The 16,454-nt window shown below is 46.2% G+C and overlaps 1 protein-coding gene across 1 annotated transcript in view; it reads right to left on the reverse strand.

Annotated features, from left to right (window-relative positions):
• The window catches only part of LOC146813810 (exportin-5-like), a 1,013,804-nt gene that overhangs the window by 645,404 nt on the left and 351,946 nt on the right, over positions 1-16,454 (reverse strand). The window contains exon 14 of the mRNA XM_085610267.1: positions 3,262-3,417. Within this exon, the coding sequence (XP_085466393.1) occupies positions 3,262-3,417 (156 nt within the window). The remainder of the gene's footprint in view (positions 1-3,261; positions 3,418-16,454) is intronic.

Below are 16,454 nucleotides of genomic sequence, written 5' to 3' on the forward strand. Positions count from 1 at the left end.
CCAGACTCGCTGTTTGGGAGGATAGGCCCGAAACTGCACTGTGTCTGGAATAGCTCTGATGAAAGGGAGGGTTTGAGAGGGAGTTGCGTATGTCTTGGCACATTGATAGTGAACCCCAGCGAATGCAGGAGGTCCACTGTAGTCAGGAGGTGGGAGACGACAGCCTGGGGCGAGCCTGCCTTCAACAGCCAGTCTCAAGATGGGGAAGACTGGAACCCCTAATCTGTGCAGTTGAGTTGCGATCACCGCCATCACCTTTGTGAACAACTGAAGGGCACTGGTAAGGCCAAAGGGGAGCACGGTGAACTGAAAGTGCTTGTAGCTCACCGCGAACCATAGATAGCGCCTGTGGGCTGGCGTTGACGGGAATATGGAAATAAGTATCCTGCAAGCCCAACGCCACCATCCAGTCTGCGGGGTTGAGAGCAGACAGAACCTAAGCCAACATGAGCATCTTGAACTTCTCCTTCCCGGAGGAAGCAGTTGAGGGCCTGAAGGTCCCTCTCTATAGCTCCCTTGCCCAAGAGAGCAGAGACTTCCTGACAGTGAAGTGCCAAATGATCCTCCGATATCCGATCCTAAGTTGGTGGCATGGAGGGAGGAGTAGTCTCATAGGTGAGGGAGTAGCCCCTTCAGACGATTTGCGAAACCCACCTGTTCGACATGGATTGCCACTGGAGGAGGTGATGGTGAATCCTGGCTCCAACTGGCAGTTGATGGGCCTGAAACAGCGGACTAGGAATGTTTGGAGGCTGGGGCAGTGGGGGAGGGGGTGGACTGGACCGCCCGCTGGGTCCCATGTGCAAGGCTAGGCAGCTTGCATGAACCGGAGGCTGGGCAGTTTGCGTGAACCCATGGCTAGGCGGTGCAGGACGTGGTTGGGCGCCCCGTCCATAACCATGAACGGGACGAAAAACAGACAGGAGTGGGCGAGAAGGGGCAGTGAGGCCCAAAGATCTGGCAGTAACTCTAGAGTATTTAAAGCGCTGAAGCGCCTAGTCTGCATTGTCGCCAAAAAGATGATGGCCATCAAAAGGGCATGTCCATCAAAGTTGACTGGACATCCCCCAAAAAGAAAGATGTCCTCAACCAGGCTTAGCGCCTGAGGGCTACCGACATGGCAATTGTTCTGCCCATTGAGTTAGTGGTATCCATGTCACATCTAATGGCAAATTTGGCTTAGTCTATACGATCCACAAGTGCCTGGGAAAGAACGGCCCTGGCCTCCTCCGGGCACTGATGCAGCACCTGCGCGACTGTATCCCAAATGGTATGTGAGGAGCGGCCCAAGAGAAACGCGGTATTCACTGACCGCAGTGCCAAGCTGGAGGAAGAGAACATACGCTTCCCTAAATGGTCCAGCTTCTTGGATTTCCGATCTGGAGGGGCACAAGGGAATGCACCTTTAGAAGAAGAGGCTTGGACCACCAAGCTCTCAGAGGAAGGGTGTTGGGTCAAGAACACTGTCGCAAGGGGCTGGGCGGTGGCGGCAGGCAATTGTCCTCTCCACAGGACCCCTTGTGCTGGGCTTGGACCAAGTGCCTAGGAGGACATCAGTAAGGGTTTCATTGGATGGCTGTAGTGGGTCAGAGGAGAAGGCTGCAGCATATCTGTCAGGAGGTTAGTCCTAACTGACACCGAAGGGAGCTCAAGGGCCAATACCTCGGCCTCCCTTCTCTCCACCACAGCATATGACGCTCCCTCCTCCATAGCTATGGTTGGGAGAGAAAGCAAACAAGTGTCTGGAGAGGTGTCCAGACCACTGGCATCACCCAGGTACTTGCGCCAGTCCGGTTCTTCTAGCTGGTCAATTAAAGGGTCCAACAACCCCTCCCACTGCTCATCACCACCCTCTGGTCGATAAGGGACACCAGGGATGAACAGGGGAACAAAAGTACCTTCCAGCCTTGGTTTAGACATCAGCTGGGGTCCATGACCTACTAGGGGATGGGGATGGCGTCATCTTGGTGGACGGCTGGCACCGGGGGCATCGTCGTCCGCATCGGCATAGGGAAGGTTGAGTGAGATCAACCGGCATCGATCCGGATCCAGGCCTGTATCCGCGGGGGCCTCTTGCGCCAGTGCCGAAGCCCCCGGCATCGAAGGCCCAGGACCCCCGACCCAATCTGCGGGGCCCGAACGCATGCCGGCGGATTCATGCTTCCTAAAGACAAGGTGTAAGGCCTCGTAGAATTGCCTAAGTTGGACAGGGGGTGCCCCAGCTCTCGGAAAGGATGAGAGGTGCGGAGTCATCCCTGAAGCAGCCACCGGAGACAGCACCTTCAAGCAAGGACTCTCCGATTCCCGCATCGCGTCTGCCGATCGACGGGGAGAATTTAAAGAGCAGTTCTGCTTATTTGCCTTCTTGTTATGTTTCGACTTACACGAGGACCTCGACGACTTGGAGTGCGATGAGGAGTGGGGGCTCTGCGAACAGTCTCGTAACCTTCCTCTCGAGCTAGACCGGGAACAACAGGGAGCTGATCACCGGGTCCCCAACAACTTTCGAGAAGCTCCCGCAAAGGCTAGGGGTGCATGGACCGGCAGTCTGAGCACAACTTCAGGTCGTGGTCGCGCTCCAGACACCATCAGCACACGAGGTGCGGGTCCGTCACAGACATCACAGGAACCACAGGGCTTGAATCCGGTCCGACGTTGAGACATCACTCACAAAAGTCGCAAAAAACTAGGCAAAAAACGGATAAGGGGTAGCTCTCTCCGAATCTGCGCTAGGCTGGCGTGGAAAAAGAAAACTGACGTCAGCAGGCAGGGGCGGCATCTAAATAGGCACCACAACGTCATCCCGGCGATCACAACGCGGAGTCAACCGACGCCACCTACCGACGCGCAGGGGTACTGTTCAAGAAAAAATCTCTGGATCCATACTGACACTTGGGGGGGAATCCTAAGGTAAGGAATCTAATACTAACAGTCCATCAGATCTGCATTATTCGTCTAATGTTTTAAATTGACTACAAGACCTGCTAATATAAGGACAAAACAAAATACCCAATTGATTATGCAGACCACTGAAACATTCAGTTACCAACATTAGCAGCACGCAATCACTCAAAACCTATCCAGTTAGCCTGGTACATAGATCATAATTTTGGTCCTTCCATATACAGCCTAAGTGAACAAAATAATCTATTCAAGTCGCACAAGTTAAAAAGAAAAAAAAGCGTACATAGTCTGCATCAATGCCAATATGTTAAACAAATATTGCCCTAAAGAAAAGAAAAACACTCATATAACACTGACCTTTGAAAGAATCTCAAACAGACATTCAGGGCTATGGGTAAGGAAAGGAAATAAGATTTGCATATTGCTAAGAGCACACGACAAGATGAGAGGCTCCTTTGTGTTAAATTTCAGGAGAAGTTCCAGCAGATGTACGCACTCATTAACTGGTATATCCTAGAGAAAAGAAATAAAAGGTTTTTGTCAGTGACAATATGGGACAATGAACAAAAGTGAGTATTTTGTGCAGCAATGTACAAATAATGGAAAATGTTTGAAAACAATCATCACACACTAGCTGCCACTGGGACAAAAAATGTCATGGACCTGTTCTACACCATCATGACAGACTCCTCCTCCAAACACATCCTAGAAGCTGTTGACAAATCTTTGGATCGAGAGTAGCACAATCTCCTCAATCAAAAGAACTCCACTAGCTGTCTGCAATTTGGAAATTCTTTCCATAATATCCTCAGACACGAACGGACAATGCCACAGTGTTTTATTTTGGCCCTGAAATTCATTTAAACCGCACTAAAACAATTAATTGTAATTAGAATTACAATACAATTTTTTTTAAATCGACACCAATTTATAAAAATAGGCTGTATTTTTAAAGGGATTTAGAGACCAGAATTAAAAAGATCCAAAGAAAATTCAATCCACCCCTACAAGCCATGCCACAGTCAACGAATTAAACACTCAAACTTTTTCAAGGAAATCTTAGGTAAGTATCGATGCAATCGGTTAGAAGTACTTGAAGCAGCCAACTCTGGCAGGGATCTAGTCAGGGGGAAGCAGTCCTCCAGCAGTTCCAGGCACTTTATCCGCACTGCAATAGATTCCTATGGAGTGGCCTAGATAAAAGGGATAAATGAAGCTGAAAAGGCTCTAAGGATGCTGTGGACGCGATGCGGTCGATTGGTGTCTTCTCTGAATGGATTTCTCGGTCCACGAAGATGGTGAGGAGGTCCAGGTTCGAGGTCGCACGAGGTCCTCGCTGGGCTGTCCGAAGTCCAGATGGCACTGGACTACCACTTGCCTGGTGTCGAGGTCACAGACGAATCCTTCCTGGGTCGATAACTCGCCTTCTGAGGGTCCAGCAACTCTCAGACAGCATAACTGGGCTCAGAGAACTCAGGTACAACTCTGCGTGTTGGGTCTTTGTCCTCAGGACTGTACAGAGGCTGTGGTAGCAGATAGAAGACTCTGGGCTACCAACTTGCCACAGCAGGCTTCTTCAGCTATTGAGTCCCTGTGCTGCAAATAGGAGGCCAGTCAGCTGGCCCTTGGAGTTTTCTTGGCTTGACTGAGCTCTGGAGATGGCTTCTCCTTGAGCAGGACACGGCAGGCACAGTCTCCTCTCATTGCTAGTCGCCAGGTGCAGCAGATGCAGTTCTCTTTGCTGCTCTCTGTGCAGCAGGGCAGTCCTTCTTCTGAGTCAGTCGAGATATGAGGTAAGGTGCCTGGGGCACCCCCTTTATGCTCAAAACGTACCTTCAGGGCAGGAAGCGGTTGGTAGCCAATGGGCTATGAAGTTCCCTCCCCCTGGTGACCACTTCCTGCAGTAAGAGGTATCTGGCTATCCCTGGATACACCATTCTTCCTCACACCCAAGATGGCGAGACCCCTCTAGCCCACCCCTGGGGTGGTTCTATCTCAGGGCAACAAACCCCTGGGGAAACTGGTTTGGCAACTGGTTCCTCTCTGCATCTCATGCCAGCCTGTCTACCTCAACAATGGTGCAGCCCTCCTCCTAGGCCTACACATCTGCCCTTCAAAGGCGGCTTCACCTTTCCAGCCTGTCTTCTGGGCTACCACCCAAGTGGCTTCCAGCAGGAGGGAGGGGACCCCTCCATGGTCTGCAATCCCGCATTGTTCTCGTTCCTTAGAGTCGTTAGCACATCTCTTCAAGAGAGCAGAAAGCGGTTTCATGGAGCAGGCTCCATGTGTGCCCAGGAAGGTACAGGGGTTTTAAAGGCAACAAAGTGGCAGCTTAGCTAAAGCTGCAGACTGCAACAAGTTGGGCTTAATGTAACAAGTTGTTCGATACCTTGGAGAGCCCACTTAGGTCGCACCGTTTAGGAGTTAGCACAGCTGAGGAGTCAGCGTGTAACCTTGTACTCGCCTACTGGGCAACTAAATCTTTCCACATTAAAATCTGTTGTTTTGAGTGTTTAACTGTCAGTATATGTACAGTACATGTCCTGCCTGCGTCATATGTTGCACCCTGCCTTAGGACTCAGAAGGCCTGGCAGAGGGGTGACTTACACAGATGTGTAGGGGAAGTGGAGGCTTTGCTTTCAAAAGTAAAGTAGGCTAGCAGTGCAGGACTGCTCAACAGGAATCATTTTACTTGGGGGAATGGTCAGGGTGGCACAACCAGTTCTGTAAACGTTGGGGTACCCCTCTAACCTAAATGCCTTAAGTACCATATGCTAGGGACTCGTAGGTAAGTTAACCATTTCCCGTTGGGTACGCCCAATTCGACAAACTCTAGGGTCAAGGCATTGGCACAGAGGTCCAGTTAGAGTCCTCAGTGCACTCTCAGATTAAATAAACCAACAGCATCAGTCCAATAATTTGAGAGTGACCATACAAAGAAGCATTTCCTTACAGTACAACTTTCAAGTCTCTTCGGTATACAGCAGCAGTGGCAGCATACCTGAGTTTTGAGGATTAATAGTTCGGCTGAGCATGTTTGTCTCGACTCCGAGACATGTACTTAACTGCTTCATTCATGTAACTTTTTGCTGGGATGTTACATCTTAACTCTTGTACTGACATGTCTGTGGATGCCAAGTGTGTGTACATAGAGGATATTTGGTTGTGATTACAGTGAGATCCGTTTTGAAAGGGTGGTCCTTGTTTTAACATGCCACAAGATGGAGGGTGGATGGAGCTTGCCAGTAAAATAAAACAGTACAGACTGTAATCCTTTGACTGGACAGTGGAGAAGAGCACACTAACTAGAAAGGATGGACACACTTGACTCTCAGGGTAGCAAGGACAAGAAGTTAAAAGCTTCACAGAGACAGTGCGGGGGGCAAGATCTCAATAATCGACAGACACAATGAGTTGCTGTCTAGCCTTCTGCTTTTCTTGTATGAGGAAATTTAATACAATACAGTGTTGGGACAGAAAAGTCCTCTGCATGATAATGGACGTATACAGCTGCCCAAAGTCCCCAACTGCATTGTTATCTGGATCTCTAATATTGATTTATGTTGTTATAGGCAAACATGGTTCATGCGTGTGCGCCATGTTTTAGGCAAACACGGATCATGCGTGTGGGCAATGTCATAGACCGGTCTCACAGATTGGAGTTGTGTTGGATGGAAGGGGTGGCCAAAGCACTATTCTCAGTGGTGGAAGGCTGCCATCTTCGCCAGGAGATAAGCAGAACAAGTGAGACAGAGGCAGCATACCATGTAGTGATCAGATCCTTTTTTAGCCGGAGTCATTGGAGGGAGGCTTACAGAATACAGAATCACTCACTTTTCAGAGTTCCTGGGAGTCGTTAGCACAGCTCCTCAGGAGGGCAGAAAGCTGTCTGCAGGTCCTATGTACATCAGTAAACAACTAAAGTTGCATTTTGCCCACCAGTGACATTACATTCAATTTAACCATTAATCGGATTTAATACACTGATTCTTTTAATACCAAACAGTACCAGCCTTAGTAGTCCCATTCAGAAGTGAGCAGTCCTGGGGTGCCAGCCTGTAACTCTGTACTTGCAGATGGGGATACTAGCTATTCCACAGTAATAATGCGAATTTAGTGTGTGTAGGAAGCTGGCTCTGTATATGGTATTGTCACTTTGTGGTAATACCATGCACAGAGTACAGGGGTTCCCCAAAAGTGTGCAGGGCTCAATGTAAAACCCAAAGTGCTCTATTAGTGGTAGTGTAAGCGAGCAGCTTTAGGCCCAACACAGAGAAGTGTAGGACATTTATTGTACAACAGCGATTAATAATGGATACACGACTCAAGAAGGAAATCCAGACCAATTTTAGAAAAATATACTTTGTACTTTATTTTAAAGCCAAGATCTTTTCAGCACAGTTCCATGCTATCCAATGGGGAAAACCATATTGCGGTTAAGCAGGTAAGTACTGCACTTACAACGCAGTCTTCAGAGCCAAAAGTCAGCAAGGTCCAAGGATCAGGTGCTTACCAAAACTGCACTACCAGCAGCACAGGAGCGGCCAGGTGCAAAGGTCAAAATCAGACTCCAGCTCAATGCTTTTCAATGGAGCCTAGGGGGTGCCTGGAGCCACACTGCTTTCAGGTAGGTAAAACGGTTGGAGGGGCCAGGCTTTAAGAGTTCGCACCAGACCAAGAGAGGCCACAAAACAGTAAACATACACCACCAGTGGCACAGGGGCTGCTGCATGCAGGGTGCATTTTCAACATTGGGCGCCCAAGGTTTTTTAATGGGGACTCTTCTTACTGCAAAGAAGCTGCAGGCGTGGCACCGGAGGTTGCAGGAGGAAGACCAACGACAGCAAAGGTAAGTTAAGATGTAGCAGGTCGGAGGGGCACCGTCGGTTCAGCTCACCAAGGCCCAGGGACTTCGGGTGCAGGGGTGCCTTTCGTCATTGTCTTCTTACCGGAGCCGGTCGCGGTCAGGGGGAGCCTCAGAATTCACACTGCAGGTGCTATCGTGGAAATCAGGCGAGGTAAGTGAAACACTGAACTCTAGGTCAGGATCGCTGGAGACTTCACTGCACAGGTGAGCCACTCAGACTTGGGCTGTGGGCGTACAGTTTAGAGTAGGAAGATGATACGGATCCACCTGGATCCGGAGTCTTTGGAGTTAGTTTCGTCTGGACAGGTCTGCTGTCCATGGGAGATTGGAGTCTTTTTCGAAGGCAGCAGTCCTCCCAGGGTTTTCAGAGGTCGTTGGCTGCAAGACCAGTCTCAGATTCTCAGAAGCTGGAGACTGGCCCAGAGGGCTGGGGCCAAGGTAGTCTTAGTTTTCAGTCATCTCTGCATGGTCACTTTCTTTCTTCTTAAGTGGTCACTGATCTAGTTTCCAGGTCTGGGGGAGCCAAAAAAATACTCGATTTAAGGGCGTTTTAGTAGAGTAGCAGGAAGGCCAAGGAGCACCATAGCTGGGGTGACTACACCCTCTAATATGTCCCCCCCCCTCCCCCCGATTCAAGATGGCGGGGACAGAAAGATGTGCTTCACCTCACCCCCCCACCTTAAGGGTGCGGTTGGCAGAGGTGGGCACACCTCTTATCCCTCTTGGATTTTCCTGCACGTTCTTTCGCCCAAAGTGGGGTTGTAAAGCAGAGGTTGGGGGCGCATTACAAAGGCTGCAGGCCTTTGAAGCTCCCCTCTTCGAGCACAGGCCCATCCTGGGAGAGGAGGTGTGACATCGCTACCCAGGATGTGCATTGTTGCAGGGGCTTTCTACTCAGGGATGCAGAAACATGCTTGGTGGTGGCTGGCTACCTACAGCCGGTCAAAGACCACACCAGGGTTAGCAAGTTTACAGGGGGCACCTCTGAGGTGCCCTCTGGGTACATGGATCAATAAATCACACGCTGGCTTCAGTGTGGATTGATTGAAAGGAGTAGTTTGGCATGAAACACTCGTGTGTTCAGTGAAGCCATCATGGTGCTGTGGAGCCCATGTACTCTCTATGGCTTCACTGGCACTTGCAATATTAGGAATTGGACCCCAATATTGTAGGGGGATATCTGCTCGTGCAAATACGCCCTCACCTGAGGTATAATGCACCCTGCCTTAGAGCAGTAAGGCCTGCTAGAGGGGTGACTTAGCCATGTCTTCAGGCAGTGTTTGCTGGCATGGCACCCAGGCAGGGTGCCATGGCGACATTGTCATTTGATCCATCACAGGGGCATGCAAGCTGCAAAGGCAGTGGCATGGTCCCAGTGAAGGGGTCCCAAGGAATACTCCTCAGGTCCTAGGTACCCAGGGTACTATTTACAAGGGACTTATAGGGGGTAGAAGTACCAATTAGGGGTTTGTTTTTAGGGAAGAAGCACAGGCACAGGAGACCTGGCTGACAGGGACCCTGTGCACTACAATTGAAACCACAACAAAACCAGACAAAAGGTGGGGGGCTAACCATGCAAAAGAGGCACTTTCTCACAGTGCGTTTTCTGCTGGAACATGTAAAAGTACAGGTTCCAACCTTTAACACACAGCACTCTCCCGCCTTAGGGCTCGTTAGGCATGTCATAGGGGCGACTCATGCATTCAAAAGGAGGCTTGGTGTAGTAACTGCAAACAAATAGAATTTTTTTTCTCCATTTTCTTTATTTCAAGTACTTCTTCTCCTCACAGTAACCTCCAGTATAATGCCTCAGCAACTGTTTTTTTCTAGAACACAGCTAGGGTCCTCATTCCATCTACATCGATGCCTTGATAGCATTCTATTACATAGAACATCTCCACATATCTCCCGTTTAAAAAAAATAAAAAAAATACAACAGAAGAAAAACAATGTCAATACACTGGCAGAAATTTTGATAAGAATAACTATAATTAGAATATAATAAGAACATCAAACAAAATACAAGAACAATCATATGAATCACCTCAAACTGGGCTTCTAACCTTACACAGGCTTCCCATGCTCCAATCTCTGCCATCACTAAACCGAACAGAATTCATCACTTTAATCACTTTTTGAGGTTGGGAAAACTTGCTTTCTCTTTTATTTATGTGACTTCGTCACTACTACCCAGTCACCACACCTAATATACAGTTCTTCACCCCTTTTCTGTTGTCCTAAGTCATCTTATTCAGTTTTTGGAAATCTGTCACTACTGAAGACATGCTCTCTCGTTCCACACATACCTGGTTCTTTTTACACAGCCACACAGGGGATTCCTTTGTTGCTGGTTCTCTGCCCTTAAGAACCACAAATGAGAGACCCTAGTCATTGAGTGTGGTGTTACTCTAAGAGCACAAATCATCTTATTCAGCTCCTCTTTCCATACTAGACCATTTGCCAAAGACAGTTGAATATTTTCCATGATGACTATCGACTCGCACTAGTCCACTGGCCTGTGGTCTGAATAACGCCACTATCATGTCCCATACCAAAATTCACAAGGAATTCTGTCATGGCTGTGGAAACTAACCACCCACCATTATCAGAAACTAAAACCTTAGGAATCCCTTCCTCCAAGACACCTCTTTCAGGAATTCCATCACACCCTTATTCGTAATTTCCTCCATGGACTGGGCTATAAAACATTTACTATGTTAATCTATAAGAACCACCAGGAATCTGTCCCTCATACCCAATTTGTCCACAGGGACCACAAAATCCACTGCCAAATGCTGCCAAGGCCAAGTAGGAAGCTTCACGCATTCCAATGGTGGTTGTCTTACCACCAAACACTTATTGCTGTTACTGCAAGCATAACAATCATCGACTGCCCTCTTGACCTCGCTATCCATACCTGGCCACCAAAAAGACTGTCTCAACCTCCTCTTCGTTAGGTTTCTTCCTAGATTTCCTTCATGTACAATTCTCACTAACCCACTTCTCAGCACCCTTGGAGGTGCGATACGACTACACCTTAAAATCTTATTCCACTGAATACGCAACTCATCCTTTACCACTGAATACGGTTTATGGGGTTCATTAAAAGTAGCGGACTGCTGCTGCCCATTGCTTATCAAAACCCTCAATTTCTTGTATTCCTCATCATCAAGTACAGCATTCTCCCACTCTTCGTGTACGAAAAGCAAACTCACCATAAACCGAAATAGTCACTGACTCCAACGTCCATAAAGAAAACATCCTCTTCTTCTGACACAGGTACACGAGACAGTCGGCTACCACATTCCTCTTCCTTCTGACAAACTATTGTAGAGTTGAGGTCGGTTACCAACATCAACCACCTGGAAATTCGACGTTTCAGACTGCCTTCAAGACCCCGACCATATTTGAAAACATCCAACAATGGCTTATGATTGGTCCCAAGTACAAAAGCCAATCCCCACAAGTAGTATCTAAAGTGGTTAATACCCGACAACAAGCCAATGCCTCTTTCTCAATGGCAGAGTACGACTGTTCAGCGCCTTGCAAAACCAATTAATCTCTCTTCATCCTCCATTCTTTGTGTCAAAACAGCCCCAAGTTCCCCCTTACTGGCGTCTGTTGTCACAATGGTTTTTTAGTGACATCAAAATGACCTAATGTAGGTGCACGGGCAAGTGATCGCTTGACAGTGTCAAATGCAGCCTCACTTGTTGCCCCCCACACAAACACTGCAACTTTTTTTTTTAACAAGGTTCTACTACATCAGCAAAATTTGAAACAAATTTCGAATATTACTCTGCATGTCCCAGGAAGGACTTCAACTGTTCCGTGTCCCCAGGTTGCAGTGCATCTTCAATTGCCTTCACAATACTTTTCTTTGGTCTTATCCCTTCCACAGATATCTCACGACCCAGATAGCTCACCTGCTCTCTTTGTAGTGGGCACTTCTTTACAGTCAAATCACGGCTCCCAATTCTCCTTGAAACCTCCTTGAACAACTCATGTTCCTGCCAAGACTTCCCCCACCACCATAATGTCATCCTAAAAACACAAAACACTTTGCATTCCCTGGAATATTTTCTGCATAATTCTCTGGAAAACTGCAGAAGCCGACGCCATGCCGAATGACATCCGGCAATACCGATAAGCCCCGAGAGGTGTGTAGTGCTAGAGTCACTCCTATAGTTTGAAACCACGTGATGACCTTTGGCTATCATCATTTTAATTGGCTTTTGGTGTTTTACTTTACCATAGCCTGAATGTACGTCCTGCATATGCCTTTTTCCCTTGAAGATTTCTTCAGTGTAATCTTGTAGTTTTAGCAGAGTGGGAGCTGTCAGAGTAGAACAGCTAGCCAAGAACAGAACATGTGGGATGTGCATTTGAAAGCATGAGAGAGACAGAGGTATGGAATGTACTTTTTGGTCTCGAAGTGCAGTGTTATGAGCAGTGATGCACAAATGTGCATTCTGTTGTACATTGGAAGATTAAGTATGTGATGCTATATGCGGTGGTGCACAAATGTGCATTGTGTTGTACATTGGGAAGTATTATGAATTTCTTACTATTGGCTTTCACATGCCCTCACGTCATCTTGAATTCTTGCTAGAGCTTTTTGCGGCGGACAGTGGCAAATGTGTGGAAAATCTCAAGGCGCTTGGGAAACGCCGAACCGCCACACTCCGTAGAGTGAGTTGTAAAGCCAGGATTTGCTGGGCCATGACTGCGTGGCTACGTTCATGCTCACTGTAGCGGTGGATGTCTGGGCTCGCTGTGGTGACTTGCGGCTGGATGAAGGAATGAAAGTCCGTTCTTTTCACTACAAGATCCAGGATTCAGTGGTGTAGCTGCAGACACCGCCCACTTGGGCAAGTACTTACGCAGGTGGTGCTGCAGCTGTGGAAGTTCGGACATTGGTTTGAATACCCGCCCCTGAAATCATGTGGGAGTGTCTCTACCAATCGGAGTGAGGCGCTTTAAAAAGTGAACAGTGAATCATTATTCGATGAAAGGCATCTGAGGAAGGCTATTAGGCTGAAATGCATCATGCCGATCATTTCTTTGCACTGCAATAAAGGGAGGAACTTTCACTTACCTGTGTGGGCTGACATCCTTTCAAGAAGGGGAAGGAAGTTTGGTTTGATATATATATATATATATATATATATAACATTTTCATTAAAGGCAGACTAGGAAGTGCGGACTTGGATATATGTCACTCTTTGTGACGAATTGAAAAGACATGCAGTCCCGTGTGAAACGCGCACGTGGGCTGCAGGTACAGCATTGTAAGACACGCAGGAAATGCTCGCGTGCAGGCCCTTCAGTCACGAGTACAGAATAGTGTGTAAGACACGTTGGAAATACTAATGTGCAGGCCGCTTGAGCTGGTAGCGGTCGTGCACTCGAGCCACAGCTCTAGCTGTGCTGTATGAGACACGCTCGTGTGTAATTAAATTTCACAGAGACCGCTGTGATTACGAACAAGGAAGAATTTTCACTTTTGCTCGTAAGTTTGATGCCTTTAAAGCGGACAACACCAACAGTAAACAATTGACCAACAATGAAAATCAACACCAGGATTTGACTTCGGCTTCAGGGGATAGTTCAACGGTGGAGAGTGAGCCTGAAACGGGAGCACGCAATAAGACAAAAGTCAATCCCCGCAGACATTCCCTTACTGATGAAGTTGATTTTTTATGTTTAGAACGTCTACAATCACTGAGACCAAGGAAACAGCAGAACAGCGGAAATCGAGGAAAAATACAAAACGGAGAGAGAGAAGAAAAGCCAACAGGAGAAGGATCAAACAAAAAACAACAGAGGAAACAACCGAGGAAATATTGGAAGAAATAGAATTTACAACTTCAAATGAATCCAGTGAGACAACTGTAATTAACTTAACTGATCTGACTCTCAATAGGGCTGAAACACAACTACTGGCCCTAGGACTCTCTTTCTGTCCAGAAAGTTCCTTTAATTATGCAAAATCTCGAGTAGATGTCTACAAAAGTGTTAGGAAACTTAAATTAATGAAATTCCATGAGCAATCAAACAAATCCTTGACAGGGGTAGCCTTGACTACACAAACACCTACAGAAAAGCCGTGAAATGAAAATGAGATGACACAAGACTCACAGGAGTTAGTTGATACTCTTTATCAATTACAGCAAGAGAGTGATCTAACTAGTGAAGCAACAACGTCAAACGTAACTCAAACGAACATAGAGCGAGTCATAAAATGCCAAACCCCCTTCAAGCCACCGTCTACGTTCTATCCTCTAGCTATTAAAGATACAATCGATAGCTTCCAGGAGCAAGTGATTGCTGACTTAAAAAATCTTAACAAATCAACTTACAAGGAAACTAAGGCCAGAAAAAAAACCAAAGAACTGCAGTACCACCAATTAATGACAAAAATCAAAAATACCAAAGAAATAGTAGTCCGCAATGCAGACAAAGGCGGAAATGTAGTCTTACTAAAAAGAGAAAACTACTTGAAAGAAGCCATGAGCCATTTGGATGATAAAGCATGTTATGGGACATGTAACAGAGTAATTTGGAACTCAATAAATTCAACATATCGAGTAAAACTAATGGCCTGGCGAGAGATGGGCTTGTTAACAACAGAAGAATACAAATACTTGTGGACCCAAAAGCCTGTAATTCCCATCATGTATTTTATACCCAAGATCCACAATGGATAAAATTGATCCGCCTGGGAGACCGATCATATCAGCGCGTAACAGCATATTTGAGAAAACGTCCAAATACGTAGATTTCTTTTTACAAGACTTTGTTCAGAATCTGGCTTCATACATTAAGGACACGGGTGACTTTCTAATGAAAATAAGAATTCTTGATTGGCATGAGAACTTTCTTTTGATTGCTTTGGATGTAACCTCGCTATACACATCAATCAAACACAGTGACGGATTACGAGCACTGAAATATTACCTAGCAAGAAGAGGAGCCACCTATGCGGAACATAATAAAATGTTGATGAACATGGTTGAGTTGTGTTTAACAATTACGTGGGGTGGCAATGGGTGCAAGCTTCTCTCCCAGCTATGCATGTTTACACATGGGCTGGTGGGAGGAGCTTGTACTCATGACCAAATACAATGAGATTTTTGAAAATAACATACAATGTTGGTTTAGGTTCATTGATGACCTTTTTTTAGTATGGAAAGGAACAGAACAAGGAGCTAGGGATTTTATCGACCAGCTCAACATTAATGACCTAAACCTTAAATTTACTTCTAACATCAGTAAAACGAGGGTAATATTTCTAGATGTAGAGGTGTACATAGAACATGGGAGAGTGGAAACAAAATTACATAGAAAACCGACGGCAGGGAACGCAATTCTGCATGCCAGCAGCTCCCACCCCAAGCACCTCATCCAAAGCATTCCTTATGGGGAACTACTACGAATCAAACGTATTTGCAGTGATATTGGATCCCTGAAAATAGCCCATCAGGTATGCATTAACCGCTTTAAGGTACGAGGTTACAGCAATAAATGCTTACAAAAAGCCCTAGCCAAATGCAATCAGGTTGACAGAGGGACTCTGATTTGTCAAACCCCAAAACATGATACCCCTGGCAACGGGTCAACCAATAATTTCAGATTTATTTTTGAATATAACCGCCTGGAGGGAGCAGTAAGGAAGATTATCAATAAAAATTGGTACCTTATAAGACAGGACCCCATAATCGGTAAAATGATCCCCAAACGCCTAGCGATTACATATAGAAGAGGAGTATCTATGAAGGATGTGTTGGTGGATAATGACCCTTGTGGGGTGGAAACCAAGGGATCTTGGCTGTCACAAAGACGGGGATTCTTCAAATGTAAGGTGTGTAAGGCCTGCCAATATGGGGTCTCTACAACAAACTACACTACACCATTTGGGGGCCCTAACAATGAAATTACCAAATCGTTGAGCTGTAAGACGGATCATGTGATATATATGTTAGAGTGCCCATGCAAATTAAGGTATATTGGGAGCACCATTTTACCAGGGCACAAAAGAATACTCCAACACATTCGTGCAATCAAAAACCATGACCAGGCGTATCCAGTAGCGCGTCATTTCCAGGGCAACCCAAAAGATTTAAGTTACTTCCTCATTGACTCTGTCCCTAAAAACAAAAGAGGGGGCGACAGAGGAAAAAACACTCTGAATATTGGAAATGTACTATATTTTAAATCTAGATAGTAAGCACCCAAATGGACTAAACAGCTCGGAGGAGCTTCACGCCAGTCTGTAATGGTCACGCTAATGTAAAGGTATCAAACCATAACATATACATACATGTATACAAAAAATCTTTTCCTTGCTGTAACCCTGTTCCAATCTTTGACATGGAGCCAGATTAATATTAACTATTTGCCTGTATTGATTTTAAGCTCCAGCAGTATTATACTATTTATATATCGGCCGATATTATAGTAACCACTGGGCTACTATGACATCTAGACTTGCTTCCTTTTTTTATACTTGTATATGTGTGTATATATATATATATATATATATATATGTGTGTATATATATATATATATATATATATATATATATATATATATATATATATATATATATATATATATATATATATTGGAAACCGGGCAACCGGGTTAGCAGCCACCAGGTTCCCAGCACAGTGGTAGCTTG

This window comes from Triturus cristatus, chromosome 6, assembly GCF_964204655.1.
Source record: "Triturus cristatus chromosome 6, aTriCri1.1, whole genome shotgun sequence".
Lineage (NCBI taxonomy): Eukaryota > Metazoa > Chordata > Amphibia > Caudata > Salamandridae > Triturus > Triturus cristatus.